The following is a 13,460-nucleotide window of genomic DNA, read 5'->3' as shown; positions in this document are numbered from 1 at the left end:
GGTCCAGGCGAGGGTAGATACCTGGCTTTAGAGGTGGGGCCCAGCTTGCAGGAACGTTCCCTGTGGCAGTGAGCAAGCTCATGGGTCCCAGTGAGAGACGGGAAAGGCATGGCTGAGCACACCTCGTGAGGGTCACGTAGGGGCAAAGCCACTTGACCCCTTGTCCTCCTACCAGGTGGCCGACAGCGAGGCAAAGGCAGGGACCCTGCAGCTGACAGTGGAGCGGCTGAGCGGGGCCCTGGCCAAGGTGGAGGAGAGTGAGAGGGCCCTGCGGAGCAAGGTGCAGGGGCTGACGGAGACCCTGGCCCAGAGCAGTGCCAGCCTCACCAGTGCCCAGGACAAGAGCCTGCACCTGCAGAAGGCCCTGACGGCCTGTGAGCACGACCGCCAGGTGCTCCAGGTAAGGTGGTTGCAGGTGATTATCTGGTGAGGGTGGGCCCAGTGAGAGCCAGCCAATCAGAAGAGGCGTGGAGGGATCCTGGTAGATCAGCCAATGATAGTAGCCTTGGTGGGGGACAGGGGGAGGACTACTTAAAAGCCATCCAATAGCGGTGGCTCTGGGCAAGGCAATAAGAGCAAGCCTAGGCCCACAGGTGGAGGGCTAATAGGGGTGGGGTGTCTGAGTGACCCCTTTCCTACTCAGACAAGTGGCTAGGCTGCGGGCCAGGCGTGCTGATGCCACGTGCCTCAGTTGTGAGCCTGGTCCGACATAGAGCATAGAGGGGCTCTTGAACCTGGTCCCATCAGCCCCTGTCCCCCAGGAACGGCTGGAGGCCGCCCGGCAGGCGCTGTCCGAGGCCCGGAAGCAGAGTAGCAGCCTGGGTGAGCAGGTGCAGACAATGCGGGCTGAGCAGGAGGACCTGGAGCTGCGGCGGGCAGAGGCTGAGGGCCAGCTGCAACAGCTGCAGGAGGTAAGGCCCGGCCCGGGGTGGTGGGGCTGTGTGAGGAAGCATGGGTCGTCACCCAGGTGGAGATGGGTTGGTCTGGTGTCAGTTCCAGGCCTGTGGGCCTCACAGCAGGCCGGCACCAGCATCCCTGAGCTCCAGGTACCTACCTCCCCCAGTGCCCCCCGCCCTGGGAGACCAGAGGGAGGCCAAGGTGGGCCAGCCTCATTGCGGTTGCAGGTGCTACGGCAGCGGCAGGAGGGTGAGGCGGCGGCCCTGCGCATGGTGCAGCAGCTCCAGGAGGAGCGGCGGCAGCTGCAGGAGCGGCAGGGCAACCTGAAGCACACCCTGGCCCAGGTGGAGGCCGAGAAGCGGGAGGCCGAGCGGTCGGCCCTGCGGCTGGAGAAGGACAGGGGGGCTCTCCGGAGGATGCTGGACAAGGTCAGCTGCTGCCCACGGCTTCCCCTCATTTCTGGGCCCTAGCCGGTGCGGGTCCCGTGTGGGTCCTCTGGGGCCTCCCTCCTCCTCAGGCCCCGTGTCTGTCTCCCCACCTAGGTGGAGAGGGAGAAGCTTCGCAGCCACGAGGACACAATGCGGCTGAGCATGGAGAAGGGCCGCCTGGACCACACGCTCACGGGGGCCGAGCAGGAGTTGGCAGAGGCCCAGAGGCAGCTCCAGCAGCTGAAGGTCTGGCCTCTGCCCACCCAGCCTGGACCCCCACTCTGGCCCAGCCGAGTGCCAGGCCGCCCTAGGCAGAGCTGGTGACCCGGCCAGACCCAGGGCCCTCAACCCCTGCTACCCAGGATCCCAGGCCCTTGGGTTGGGATCCCAGAGCTAAATCCTGGAGGGGGAGGGGTCCTTCCAGAGTGGGGAGAGAGATGCTGAAGGCGTGGGTTCCTGTCGTTTGTGGCTGTGGAACTATATGATGTACACATGAGCTCTCTTGTGGATCTGGCCTGGAAGACTGTTCTGTGTGAGTACTGTTTGTGTGCAGGTGTGTCACACATTTAGGAATACTGTGTGCATTTAGGTTTTCCTTATGCCTACATGTGTAAGGATCTGAATGTGTGTGTCTGTCTGAGTGGCGGTCACTGGGCCCCCAGACCCAGAACTCACGGGCTTACTGTAAGGCCTGGGATGGAGAGGACAAGGCAAGGATCCTGCCTGCACCGGCCGTGCCCCAAAGGGCGAGACCCCCAACGAGGGCCTTTCCCCACAGGCCCAGGTGGTGGTGAGGGAGCAGAGCCACAGCCCCGCCCAGCTGGAGGCAGACCAGGAGCAGCGGCTGGAGCTGCAGCAGGAGGTGGCGCGCCTGCGCAGTGCCCAGGTGCAGACGGAGCGCACCCTGGAGGCTCGGGAGTGGGCCCACCGCCAGAGGGTGCGAGGGCTGGAAGAGCAGGTACTCAGGCTCCCCAGATTCTGCACCTACCACTGGGTGCAGGACTCGCCCTCAGGGAGGCTGGGGCAGAACGGACAGAGCTGGTCCAACCTCTTCCCATCACCAGCAGCTCAGGGTGGAGCTGTGCTGGATTCAGGGCTCCAGTGACATCACTGGGGCCCAGTCCCGCTGCACGCTCAGGCAGACCCTCCCCCTCATGACAGAGGTGGTCCCCAGGAGGCCCAACCTCAGGTTATCCCACCAACCCAGAGAAGAAAACAGGCCTTTTTCCTGTTTGACCAGCCAAAGTCCCAGGGATGCTCCTCATCGGTCAGCTTAGGCCACATGCCCTTTCTGCCCATCCCTGAACCAAGGTTACTCTGATAGGCCAGGTATGGGTCACGTGCCAGCCCCTGGAGTCTGGGGGAGGCCCACGTAGTGATGATGGGTACTGGGAATGGCTTCTGACCCCTTGGGAGACACCAGCCTGCAATGTGGAGAGCAAAACTGGGTCTTTTCTGACGGGGAGCAGCAGGTCCCTCCATTAGCCACCGGCCTCCCTCTAGACAGCAGGCTGGGGACCCCGTTGTTTCTACCGTCCCTGTCTCCCCAGGTGTCCACACTGAAGGGGCAGCTGAAACAGGAGCTTCAAAGGAACTCGGCACCCTTTTCGCCCCCCTGCGCTCCCATGGGAAAATGAGCCCTTTCCTGATAGCCTGGAGGCGCGCAGCCCTGTGGGGGCAGAGGCAGGGCCTCCTTCCCAGAACAAGCCTGACCTCTGGGGAGGGGCTGGCACCCTGTGCACCCATGGCGGGGGCCCAGCAGTGGCTGCCCGAATCACTGGGGGCCTGGCCTGTAGACCCCACTTAGCACAGCGTCCCCTTCCTCCCGAGGGCCCATTCAGATCGTCCCAGGGTGGGCTGAGCCCATGCCAGGGGCGGGGAGACCCTTGTCTGTAGCCAGCCCTGGAGCTCGGGCTTGTGGGAAAGAGGCAGCCGGGTAGCCAGGCCCGGCTTCCAGCTCTCGTCAGGATGGTCCCCAGAGCACAGAGACCTGTATTTTCATACCTTTTTATAGTGTTCGCTGTTCAGAATTGTTTTTTTGTAACAAGACCACATTTTCTACAAGCAGTTTTTACAGAAGTGTTTACGCTGCTGTTGGCCCCCCTCCAAAGCAGGGGGTGTGGGCGGGGGGCAGAGCCCTGGGAGGTAGGCGCTTATTGAGGGCGAGGAAAGCAGCAAAGCTCACACCATGTCCTGGGTTGCCGGTGGGGCCGTGGCCTTGGCTTTCTCCCTCCTGAGGCCTCAGGTCCAGAGTACAGGCTTGGGAGTGACCCGGGAGGGAGGCAACGCTACGGCTCGCCTCCCCTGAGCCTCCCCCTGCTCATCTGTAAAACGGGACCCCAGCAGCCGCTGTGTGGGAGAAAGCCATGCCCGCCTGCTTCCTTAAAGACTCCAGGCTTGGAAAGCCCATGGGCAGCTATGCTGCCCTCCAGACCCCCGGGCAGCAGTGACCTCCGACTCAGTGGGCTTGTGAGGGGAGAGCCCGGCACAGAAGCCCCTTACCAGGCTATCTTCCCTGGCTGGTAGAGCTGCTAGGCAGGCCTAGTGCTTAACCACCGCGCCACCTCCCATCGCTGTGAATGCTCCGTCTCGTCTTCCGTCTCTGCCCTCTGGGCTGCGCCAGCCGCCTCCCCACCCTGCCGCCAGGAAGCCCTTGACCGCCCCCAAAACTGCATGCACAGACCTGACCTCCGGCTGTGCACACCACCCCCCAACATACGCCTGTGCGCACCCCAGGTGGTGGTGACCCCTCCCTTGCAGCAGCAGTGCAGATGGAAAGCTATAGCCTTGAGGGACGGCGGGGGCCCACTTTCTGGGAGGACAGGGAGGGGTGGGCTGGGGACAGTTGCAGACACCCACTCTCGCACACTCTGTGCGCTCGACTGAAAAAGTCAATCTTTTGTAAAAACCTGTTTTTAATTTTGTACGAAACAAAGGCGGTCTGTGCCCGGGGGGTCAGGGGGCATTGGGATGGGGCTGCGGTCTGTCAATATCCAAGCCGACCAGCTGGGGGTTGGGTAGGGGCACAGCCTACCTCAGGGGCCTCTGAGGGGGGCTGTCTTCAGAGGATCTAAGAGGGTACATTGGGGCCCCAGTCCCCACCCAGGAAGTAGAGCCTGGGCCATGAGGAGCCCCCGTTCTGGCCACAGGCTAGGGGAGGGGCCTGTGGCGTGGCCTCCCACAAGCCCCCGGGTTTGCAGTCCACTAAGGTTTGACGGGCAGGGTGTGGGGAGGAGGACAGCACCAGGCCGGGCCAAGGGCCCGTGGATCAAGGCCGCTCCGTCTAGCAGCCCCCGCAGCTCCGGGCGCAGGAGGCCGCCACAGACCTGCACAGGCCGCTGTTGGCCATCACGCCGCACTTGGAGAACTTGTCTCGGCACAGGTCCGCTGTGGGGACCGGAAGGCAGTGGCCGGGATCAGGACAGGGCTGGGTGACAGTGCCCCCCTCCTGCCCCCGAGGCATGGGCACTCCAGACCCCCAGGAGGTGGGGAGGGACCGACAGCTCACTGGGCAGGGGTCTCCCCACCTCGGAGGAGCTCCTCGTGGGCACAGACGGTGCGGACGCAGATCTCCTTGTTGATGACGTAGACACGGCGGAGGCTGTGGGGGTGGGGGGTGGGGGGTTTCAGCCCTGTGCGCGCCCCCAGCCCCCTGGAGTTGTACCCTAAGCCTTGGCTCAGATTCAGGACACACTGTCCTTCCTGAAGTCCCACCCTGCTGGCCGGATCCCTCCCATCCCCGCGCTGGCCGCCCTCACCTGTAGAAGCAGACTTCATTGAGACACTGTTTGCAGGGCTTGTGGATGGAGTAGAGGCGGGTGCAGGGGTACTGCTCCTCCCGGCAGTCTGGTGTGCACACGGGGGTCAGACTAGAGGCCCAGAGTCAGGGAGCCCTCTGGAGGGGCTAGGCCTCAGCCTGGTGCGCCCTGAGACTGGCCACAGAGTCTGGATACCACTCCTGACCCTTAGGCCTGGCCTGACCAATACCCACCACCATCCCACCCAAGACCCACAAAAGTCCACCCCATCCTCACAGTCTCTTTACCTGCTCATGCTTAACACACAGGACAGCCCAGCAGGCACAGGGTGAGCCAGTGGGAGTCTCCGTCTGCCGCGCCCGTTGCACGCGGGGTTCTTGTCTGGACTTCCTGGCACCACTAACTCCCTCTGGCCTGCAGGAAGCCCCCAGCACACACCCTGCCCCTCCCTCATCTCCCAGAGCTGCCTGGGGGCGGGGTGGGGGCTGGAGTTGCCAGCCTAAAGTGGGGATGCTTTGCAAGCCTCCCTGCTGTCCCCAAAGTCCCCAGCACCTACAGAGCTATAGCAAGGTCTGGCTGACTGCCCCCCAACACCCCCACTTCTGTCAGAAACTTACCCAGAGGTCCGGGCTCTGTGGGTTCCGACTCTGGGTTTGCGGGTTCTGCAGTTGGGAGGGAGAGACATTACTGGGAGGGCTCTATTCAGAGCAGGGTGGAGAGGACATTCGTGGGGGTGGGGGTGGGTGATGGGAGGGGGGTCACCTCTCCCAGCCGGGGGTCTCTGCCCTCATTCCCAGGAGTTCCGGCTTGAAAGGGGGTGAGCAGGGGCGTGTGGGCTACCTAAGTCGGTGACTTCCTGTGCAACTTGCTGCTGGGACTGGAACTGGAGCTGCTCCTCGGGCCGCGGGGACACCTCTGCAACTAGAGGGGGACAAGGTCTGCCCTCCGCCTCCTCAGGTCCCCATGGGTGTGCCCGCCCCAGCTGCCCACAGCCCTTTACCTTGATAATCGTAGTAGTCCCTGGTGTCTGAAACAGAAGTGGGATTAGAGGGGGTTCAGCTGACTCCGGTGACAAATGAGATCCCGGTTGAGCCTGTCCCACCCCAGAAATTCCCATGGCTGCCATCTCCCCCACCCCTCACTGGCTGACCCATGCACACTTGGAAAGCCAGGCCTTGACCCATTCCCGGGGTGGGGGTGGGGGGCGGCCCTTACCAATCTGGTCGCTGTAGTGGGTGTACTGGAGGTGGTCAGGAAACAGAGGCAGGGGGTCCAGGTCATATTGGCCCTGAGCCAGCAGGCCTGCTCGGGGAGGCAGAGTAGGCGGGGAGGGCAACAGGGGCACAAGGATGTTCCGGAGGACAGGCAGGGGCAGACAGGCCCAGGAGAGCCGAGAACCTTACAACCAGATGCTTAGGCCCTCAGCGTCCAAGCCCCTTCCTCGGCTGTGAAGATGCTTACACTCTGCTGGGACTTGGCACACCACTGCCTACCCCAGGGCCTTCGCACTTGGCTCTCCCTGCGGTATTCGAGTGGCTCTGCTGAGGGCCCACCTCTCAGCTCCCCCCCAGCTGGTTTCCACCACTGTCCCTTAGCACAAGCTAAAATTTATCATGGTGCCTGTGTTCTGTGTGCCTACTCTTGACAGTTCCCCGAGTTCAGGGCCTGGTCTGTGGCTGGATCCCTGGGCTGATTATCCCCTGAATGAATGCATGAATGAAATGTTAGGGGTGGCAGGGGACTAGGGACCACTACTGATAGCTCCAACAGAGACCCCCACTCCACAAGGCAGGGAGTTTGAGGGCCAAAATGGAATGAAATAATAGGATTCTTCCACAAACACGCCAAAGCCCCCTGGTGTCGGATACTTGTCCCCCAGGGAGCCTGAACCCAGGCCTTCTAACTCCCTGCCTTGGTGCCCCTTACTCCTGCACACTGGTACCCAGGAGTGCCAGTAAGAGAAGCATGAGCTCTGGGTACCCGCGGTTCTAGAAGCATGCCTGCCTGTTACTGTAGAGGGAGGGAGGGGGCCCAGGGGCACCTGGCCAGCCTTCTCTGGGGCCCAGCAGACAGGAGCCTGGGAGCTGAGCACTGAGGTCTGGCTATACAAAAAGAACAACCAGACAGTGCCATGAGCCCATGCCACGCACAGCAACCCTACAGGGCAGGCTAGAACTGCCCATGAGCTTCCTAGACGAATTCTTTCCAGGAGTAGGAAGCCTCTTCTTTCTCCCTTGAGTAGCTGGTGGTTTTGAACTGCTGGCCTTGCAGTTAGCAGCCCGACCTAGCCCGCTATGCCAGGACTCCAGGACTGGCAATAGGTCCCAGTTGAAGGTTACCTCAAATTCCCCGCCAGGTACCTCACTTACCAGGCAGGGCCAGCAGGAAGAGGCAGGCAGCTCTCATGATCACAGGTGGGCTGGGATGGTGTCAGAGGGCTGAGTGGGCCGAAGAGGAGGGAGAGGGCTGTACCCCAGGCCCACTAATCCAGGCCTGCAGACCCGCTTCTGACCCCCGCCCTGCATTCAGGTTGGAGGGCTGGACCACTTGATGACCCTGTGCTTAGGTCACAAGTGGCAAGGCCTTCAACCTGGCTGCAGGGCCGACCTGGACAAACAACCTCGGGAGATATGTCTAATCCCCACCCTGCTTTGCTCACCACACCCCACCCCACTCGGGCTCAGTACCTCTCCAGGCATCCAATACGCTAGCCATGTGAATCTCTGACCCCAGGCTTGTCCTCAGGACCCCAGCCCTAGCCAGCTAAGGCCCCGGTCTGGACTCAGCTGCTCAGCCAAATCCACCACCTGCTCCCAATTAGCCCCCCTGCCCCCAGCATCTAGCTCAGCAGGAAACCACGTGCCCCTGGGCCTGGGGGGCCTGGAGCAGCCAGGCTGGGCAAGGCTCCCAGCCCCCAGAAGCCTGCTCCTGCCAGGCCTATAGGCCTCCCAAGACCTGGCTGTCTTCAGGGCAGGCTGGCTCAGGAGACTGAGCTCTGTTTCTCTGCAGCAGGAAGCCTTCAGGGCGGAGACTGGAGAGGGCTTCTCTCAGTCCTAGAATAGCAGCCCTGGAAGAGACCAGCCTGGCACCCAGCCCAGGGGCTCTCCGAACCCCCTGATATTGTGTGGCAACGGTTTTGTGGGTCTGTGTGATTTGGGGGTGGACAAGGACATGGGTCCATAGCTTTCACCAGGTTCTTTAAGTTCAAGAGCTCCTGGTCTGGTCTACCCTACAACGCTGGCTACAGTGAACTTGGCCATATCAGAATCACTAGGGCCCGTGTCCAAGCCCAGCTCAATGGACAGCAATCTCAAGACTGTTGGCCTTCTGTCTGAAGAGCCGTATGGGCAGCATCCACACAGCTCTGCATCGCAGGAGCCCCGCCTTACAACTTAGCAAGTTTTAACTGGAAACCCTTGCTTTGCTGTATTTCTGCCACCACCTTGGGGGGCAGAGACATGAGCATCCTTCTCCTTTTCCTCCCAATCCTGAGTCTTCTCAGGGCCCCCCACCTCAAAGCCCCTGGCCATTTCATACATTCAAGACCCTTCCTGGAGTGGAGCAAACAGTTAGCATGCTCTGCTTCTAACCCACCTGAGGCACCTTGAAAGAAAGGCCTAGTGATGCCCGATTGACAATCCCCGGAGTGCAGTCCAGGCGATGCTGATAGAGAAGGCTAGCTATGGTCTCCACACTTTCCTGTCCACCCTAACCCCCCACCCCAGGCTAGTGGCTGAGCTGGGAGCCAGGCCAGTGGACGCTGTCACCATTCTAGGGGAGGCCCCCAGATGGGGCCTGATGGGGTTCCATGAGTCTGGGGGTACCTGTCTGCCTCCTACACCCCTGCATAGAGACATTTCCTGCCCCAGAAAGACTGGGACCCTGGTCCAGGCTTAGCAGGGTGGCCTCCCAAGGGGTGAGAGTCATAACGCCGAGTCCAGGTGGTAGGCCTCACTCCATGGGACCCAAGTCTGTCTCCAAGCAATTCCAGACTCCCACACTCTCAGGGGTAGGGGGGAGGGAGGGAGGTCAGGATGATGCCCTCCCCAGTTGACCCCTTTCCAAAGCTCAGGGCGGATCGCTGGAAACCAGATGTGGCCGCGCCACCGCACAGCTGGGAGCAATCTGCCACGGAAACTTGCCTGGCGCGCGCCCTCTCGCTCCCGTCTGTCTCTCTTTGTCTCTATGAGTCTCTGTCCCCGCGACCCCCAACGCCCCACCGTCCTCGCATTCCACCCGCCCAGGGAGAACAAAGGCCATCCAATACCCTGACGCCCCACTTCTGGCTCCCCCCAAACTTATGCTTCCCTCCCTCTACCCTGAGCCCTTGTCCCAGAGCGAGCGCCCCCCAAGTTTTTCAAATGGCTTCCAAACACTCCCTCAGATGGATCCGGGATCAGGGCTCCTACGACCAGCCCCCAGAACCAGAGGTCCGGTCCCCGCCTCTGGGAGCCCTCCGACGCCCCCACCCGCTAGAGAGCTCCCCCAGTGCGGTGAGCCACCAGGCTTGCACCTACCTGTCCGGGTCACTCTGTCGCCGGTTCCGTGTCTGCCCGCCTGAGCCGCCCCTTTGCCCGATTGCAGCCCCCCCTCCAGGCCCCCGACGGGCTGGCGCCCGCCCTCCAACCCCCCTCTTCCGCTGGGTCCTAACGCGAGCCCTTCACTTAGGCAGCCACGCTGCACCCTTGGGTCCTTGGTCCTCCACTGGTGGGGAGAGGGGGTCCTTGGTGGGAGGAGGCACCAGCAGAGCCCACCCACGCTTTACACATTGCAAAAAACTTCACCTTGTCACATCTAGTCCTCAGTGAGCAATCAAAGTAGGCATGTCCCCCCATTTCACAGAGGAAACAAGGCCCTCCCCGCTGGCCCCCAAACACCCCCGCCCCCCCCCCACATGCTGATTCCATCATCAGCATGCTTTTCAGCCCTAGCCAGGCTCACACCTCCCACAAGCTATGTCCCCAAGGCACCTCCAAGTTGACCAGAACCCAGGCCCAAGCTCACAACCTCCCAGTCCTCCCCTCAGCTCTACTGCCCACCCAGCACAGCTAGCCCCTCAGCTTCCTGTCTGGCTACCCACCAACTGCCCTTGCCAAGGCATATGCCCTGCTGCCCACTATTGCTGCTAGCCAGGACCCTGAGGTGACACCCAGATGGTCCCCTCATTTCTCAAGAGTGACATTTTGAAATGCAAATTAGGTCTCAAGGCCCCCTGCCAACCCCAGCCCCCATTTTCCAGTACCTGTAGGGCAGTATTCCTGAAGGTGTGCCCTACTCCAGAAGGTGGGGGCAGCTCACCTGAAGTTACGCGTCCAAGAGGTAGCTGCCACCTCAGAGACCCCTTTTTCAGGGAAAAAGTAAGACTTCAGCAATATCAGTGAACCAGAAACCATGACAACCAGTCCCACTGCTCATAGTGACCCTATGGGACAGGGAAGAGCTGACCCAAAGAGTTTTCAAGGTTGTAATCTAGTCCTGGTGGTGTCATGGTTAAGCATTGGGCTGCCATCCCCATGGTCAGTGGTTCAAAACCACCAGCAGCTCTTAGAAAGAAAGGCTGGGCTTTCTACTCCCTCAGCCTGGGAAGCCCCCAGGGGATGCTCTGAGTCAGCATTGACTCCGTGGCAGTGAATCCGTGAGACTTTCCAGAAACAGCGCCCCGTCTTTACCCTGTCTGGTTTGGACTGCTTCACCACTTCGCCGCTAAAACCCCCAAGCCCACTGTCGTTGAGCGAATTCCAGCTCATAGCAGGTACACGGTTCCTGAGGCTTTGTGTCGCGGGTGCAGACACAGCCTCATCTTTCTCCCCAAGAGGGGTTGGTGGGTTTGAACCACTCACCTTGCAGCTAATGGTCCAACAATCACTGTGCAGTGACCACAGCCAGGTTCTACAGCACCAGTGTCATCGGGTCCGTTCCAACTCATGGCGGTTTGAGATGTACAACAAACTGCCCAGTCCTGCGCCATCCTCACGATGCTTAGGTTTGAGCCCACGGTGGCCGCCACGGCGTCCATCCATCTTCCCGAAGGTCTTCCTCTTTTCACTGCCCCTCTGCTTCACCGAGCCCGACGGCCTTTTCCAGGACCATCTCTCCTGACACAAAGTCCGTGAGATGAAGTCTCGCTATCCTCCCTTCTAACGGGCGTTCGGACCGACTTCTCCCAAGACAGGGCCTTCTTCGGGCAGTCCACAGGGCTCCTACGACAAATTATCCAACATTCAGCGAAAGAACAGGGGAGGAGGGCAGCTTCTTCCCTTAATTTCAACAAGGAAACAAGAGCCCTATTGAATTTGTATTGTTCCTTCTACCTGCCCCAGGGCCTGGGTTCCAGCTGATTCCTCCTCCTGCACTCCAGACAGGCTCCTCCGTGGGTCCCTGATAAATCTCCCTTCCTCCCTCCATCCCTCCTTCGCTGGAGACGCTTTCTGCTTGACTGCACACAGCTGTCAACTTGCTCTTAGGTCTGTGACCATTTGAGTCTGGTCCCTGTCCCCAGGGTCCTTACCCACAGCATCATGAATGTGGAATGAGGTGTCTGGACTCATCAGGCACAGTGCCAGGCCCCGAGAAGCAGTTCAGTAAACATCTGTGGGACGAATGACTGACCCGTCCACTTGATTCTCCTGAGAAAGACTAGATTTGGGAAGGTGTGCCCCCCTGCCTCTGGGGCACCCCCAGCCCTGCCTGGCTGAATGAACCCTGAAGTGTGTGACAGTCATGGGGACTGCAGGCAAGAAGGCGGAGGAGCCGAGGATGCTCCCTGATTTGAGTCCTCACCCCCAGGGCTGCCCCAGCTCCCTCCCTCTTAGACTCCAGTTCCCAAGAAACCCCCTGAACAGAATCCACACCCACCCGTCAGTCAGAGCTGGTGTATGCAACGACTACGTGGCTGGTGGCTGTGCTGTCTGGGAACTGTTGCAGGCACAGGCCTCCTTCTGCTGGAGCCCTGGGGGTCAGCCCAGTCCTGGGGGTCAGCCCAACCCTGGCTGCAGCCGCTGCTACCAGTCCTACCAAGGCAAGCAGAAACACTCCTCTTTCCACTTGCAAAGTTTGTGCAGGGATGGGGGCGGGGTGGGTGGGCGGAAATGGAACCCTGTGGCCTCAGCATTGTCAGCTCCAGTGTCCTGGCTCTCAGGTCCTCTCTGTCACCTTTACCCATCTTCTGGCTCCTAGAGCCCAGGCAGAGACTGGAGTGCTAGGGGAGGTGGCAGCAGGTGGCCTGTGAGTGACAAGAGGCAAGTAGGAGAAACAGGGAGAGCACAAGCCCCTGGCTGATCCTGGTCCCCCCACCTCCTGGTCTGAGAGTCTGGGTCATCTGAGCTCTCTGAGCCTAGTTTGGGGGTAGGGTGGGTAAGGGGAGGCCCAGGTGACAGCGACATTCACTACATGCCAGGGCCTCATTTCTGTTTAACCCTCGCAGCAACCCTTCCTTTCGGGGTGCTCTATTCATCCCCATTTTCCAAATGTGGAAACAGAGGCTCGGTGTGTCTTAAGCATCAGAGACAGGAGGCTAAGGACAGTTGCTGAGGGGCATCCAGGCATTGAGGAGCGGGGGCTGCAACTGGAATTGTGGGAACTGGGCCTATAGACGCTGCTCCCTGCTCCCCACTCCCCTTCCAGAGGGACAGCAGCTTCACACTCACTGACATGCCAGGGATGGATGTCCAGGTCTGGCCGATGGGAGATCAGGGTCCCTTTAAGCTCCAAGTGAAGCTCCAGGGCTTAACTGAGCTGTGCCCCAGTTTTCTCGTTTGCAAATGGATTGGACTGTGTCCCTTGACAAACTCATTCTGGCTGATGGGAAGACCAGAGGCCTGTATCCATGGGCTTGAGATGGCCCCAGTCCATCCCATCCGCAGGTAGGTTTCCTTTGGGACTATGAAGTCACTGGTTCCCCGGGGCCACCTTCAGTTAAACAATGGCTTGCTGTGGCTGGGAGGTGACATTCAGCGGGCTCTGATTCACGGCGACCCCATGGACAACAGAAGGAAACACGGCCCCTTCCTGCTGCACGGCACCGTGGCCACGCCACGCTCGGGGCCACTGTTGTCGCCACTGTGTCCACCCGTCTCATCGAGGGTCTTCCTCTTGCTCCAGGGATTGGTCTCTCCTGACCACAGGCACAAAGTGCACTCTGGAGAAGGAGCCTTCTTGGAAGAAGCGCTATGCTCCCTCTTGAATGGCTGAATGCTAACCAATTATTTTTTTTAAATTTTGAATATATATAGCATATTATTCCATAGTTCAATCACATCAATTATACAATTGCTCCTACAATCAGTTTTCCAAACCAATTCTTCTTTTTAAAAAAATCACTTTATGCGGAGTGGAGATCCAAAGCCCATTAGTAGGCCACTGGAGATCCCCTTGCAGA

At 60.3% G+C, this 13,460-nt stretch overlaps 3 protein-coding genes across 5 annotated transcripts in view; 1 reads left to right on the top strand and 2 right to left on the bottom strand.

Moving 5' to 3' along the window:
* The window catches only part of CROCC (ciliary rootlet coiled-coil, rootletin), a 36,802-nt gene extending 33,413 nt beyond the window's left edge, over nucleotides 1-3,389 (top strand). Inside the window, exons 34-39 of the mRNA XM_045298947.1 lie at nucleotides 141-400; nucleotides 762-911; nucleotides 1,125-1,325; nucleotides 1,440-1,571; nucleotides 2,104-2,283; nucleotides 2,876-3,389. Coding sequence (XP_045154882.1) covers nucleotides 141-400; nucleotides 762-911; nucleotides 1,125-1,325; nucleotides 1,440-1,571; nucleotides 2,104-2,283; nucleotides 2,876-2,962 — 1,010 coding nt within the window. The 3' untranslated portion in view covers nucleotides 2,963-3,389. The remainder of the gene's footprint in view (nucleotides 1-140; nucleotides 401-761; nucleotides 912-1,124; nucleotides 1,326-1,439; nucleotides 1,572-2,103; nucleotides 2,284-2,875) is intronic.
* An 833-nt stretch (nucleotides 3,390-4,222) lies between these two features.
* MFAP2 (microfibril associated protein 2) lies at nucleotides 4,223-7,597 on the bottom strand. 3 transcript variants are annotated; one of them, XM_045299073.1, is made up of 8 exons: nucleotides 7,453-7,597; nucleotides 6,299-6,385; nucleotides 6,084-6,110; nucleotides 5,924-6,004; nucleotides 5,701-5,745; nucleotides 5,084-5,171; nucleotides 4,834-4,926; nucleotides 4,223-4,712 (listed from the first exon to the last, which is right to left on the bottom strand). In XM_045299073.1, exons 1-8 carry the CDS (start codon nucleotides 7,487-7,489, stop codon nucleotides 4,361-4,363), a joined length of 810 nt encoding a protein of 269 aa, XP_045155008.1. In that variant the 5' UTR covers nucleotides 7,490-7,597; the 3' UTR covers nucleotides 4,223-4,360. The 3 variants fall into 3 exon arrangements, with proteins under 3 accessions (XP_045155008.1, XP_045155009.1, XP_045155010.1); XM_045299074.1 differs by having other exon boundaries at nucleotides 5,924-5,998; XM_045299075.1 differs by having other exon boundaries at nucleotides 4,507-4,712; nucleotides 4,853-4,926; nucleotides 5,924-5,998.
* A 4,684-nt stretch (nucleotides 7,598-12,281) lies between these two features.
* Nucleotides 12,282-13,460, bottom strand: part of ATP13A2 (ATPase cation transporting 13A2) — a 24,692-nt gene continuing 23,513 nt past the window's right edge. The window contains exon 28 of the mRNA XM_045298946.1: nucleotides 12,282-12,305. Within this exon, the coding sequence (XP_045154881.1) occupies nucleotides 12,282-12,305 (24 nt within the window). The remainder of the gene's footprint in view (nucleotides 12,306-13,460) is intronic.

The sequence above is a fragment of the Echinops telfairi genome, unplaced genomic scaffold (assembly GCF_000313985.2).
Source record: "Echinops telfairi isolate 266 unplaced genomic scaffold, ASM31398v2 ScPeMD7_7457;HRSCAF=8495, whole genome shotgun sequence".
Classification (NCBI taxonomy): Eukaryota; Metazoa; Chordata; class Mammalia; order Afrosoricida; family Tenrecidae; genus Echinops; species Echinops telfairi.
Note: the sequence above shows the minus strand (reverse complement) of the source record. Positions and strands in the feature narration are given on the sequence as shown.

Bases quoted from the DNA above. Each gene is read 5' to 3' on its own strand.
- MFAP2 (XM_045299073.1), bottom strand. From the start codon at position 7,489: ATGAGAGCTGCCTGCCTCTTCCTGCTGGCCCTGCCTG. The intron at 6,005-6,083 runs GTAAAGGGCTGT...GTCCCCCTCTAG, and splicing joins GGACTACTACGATTATCAAG to TTGCAGAGGTGTCCCCGCGG. The intron at 4,713-4,833 runs GTGAGCTGTCGG...CGGTCCCCACAG, and splicing joins GGTGGGGAGACCCCTGCCCA to CGGACCTGTGCCGAGACAAG.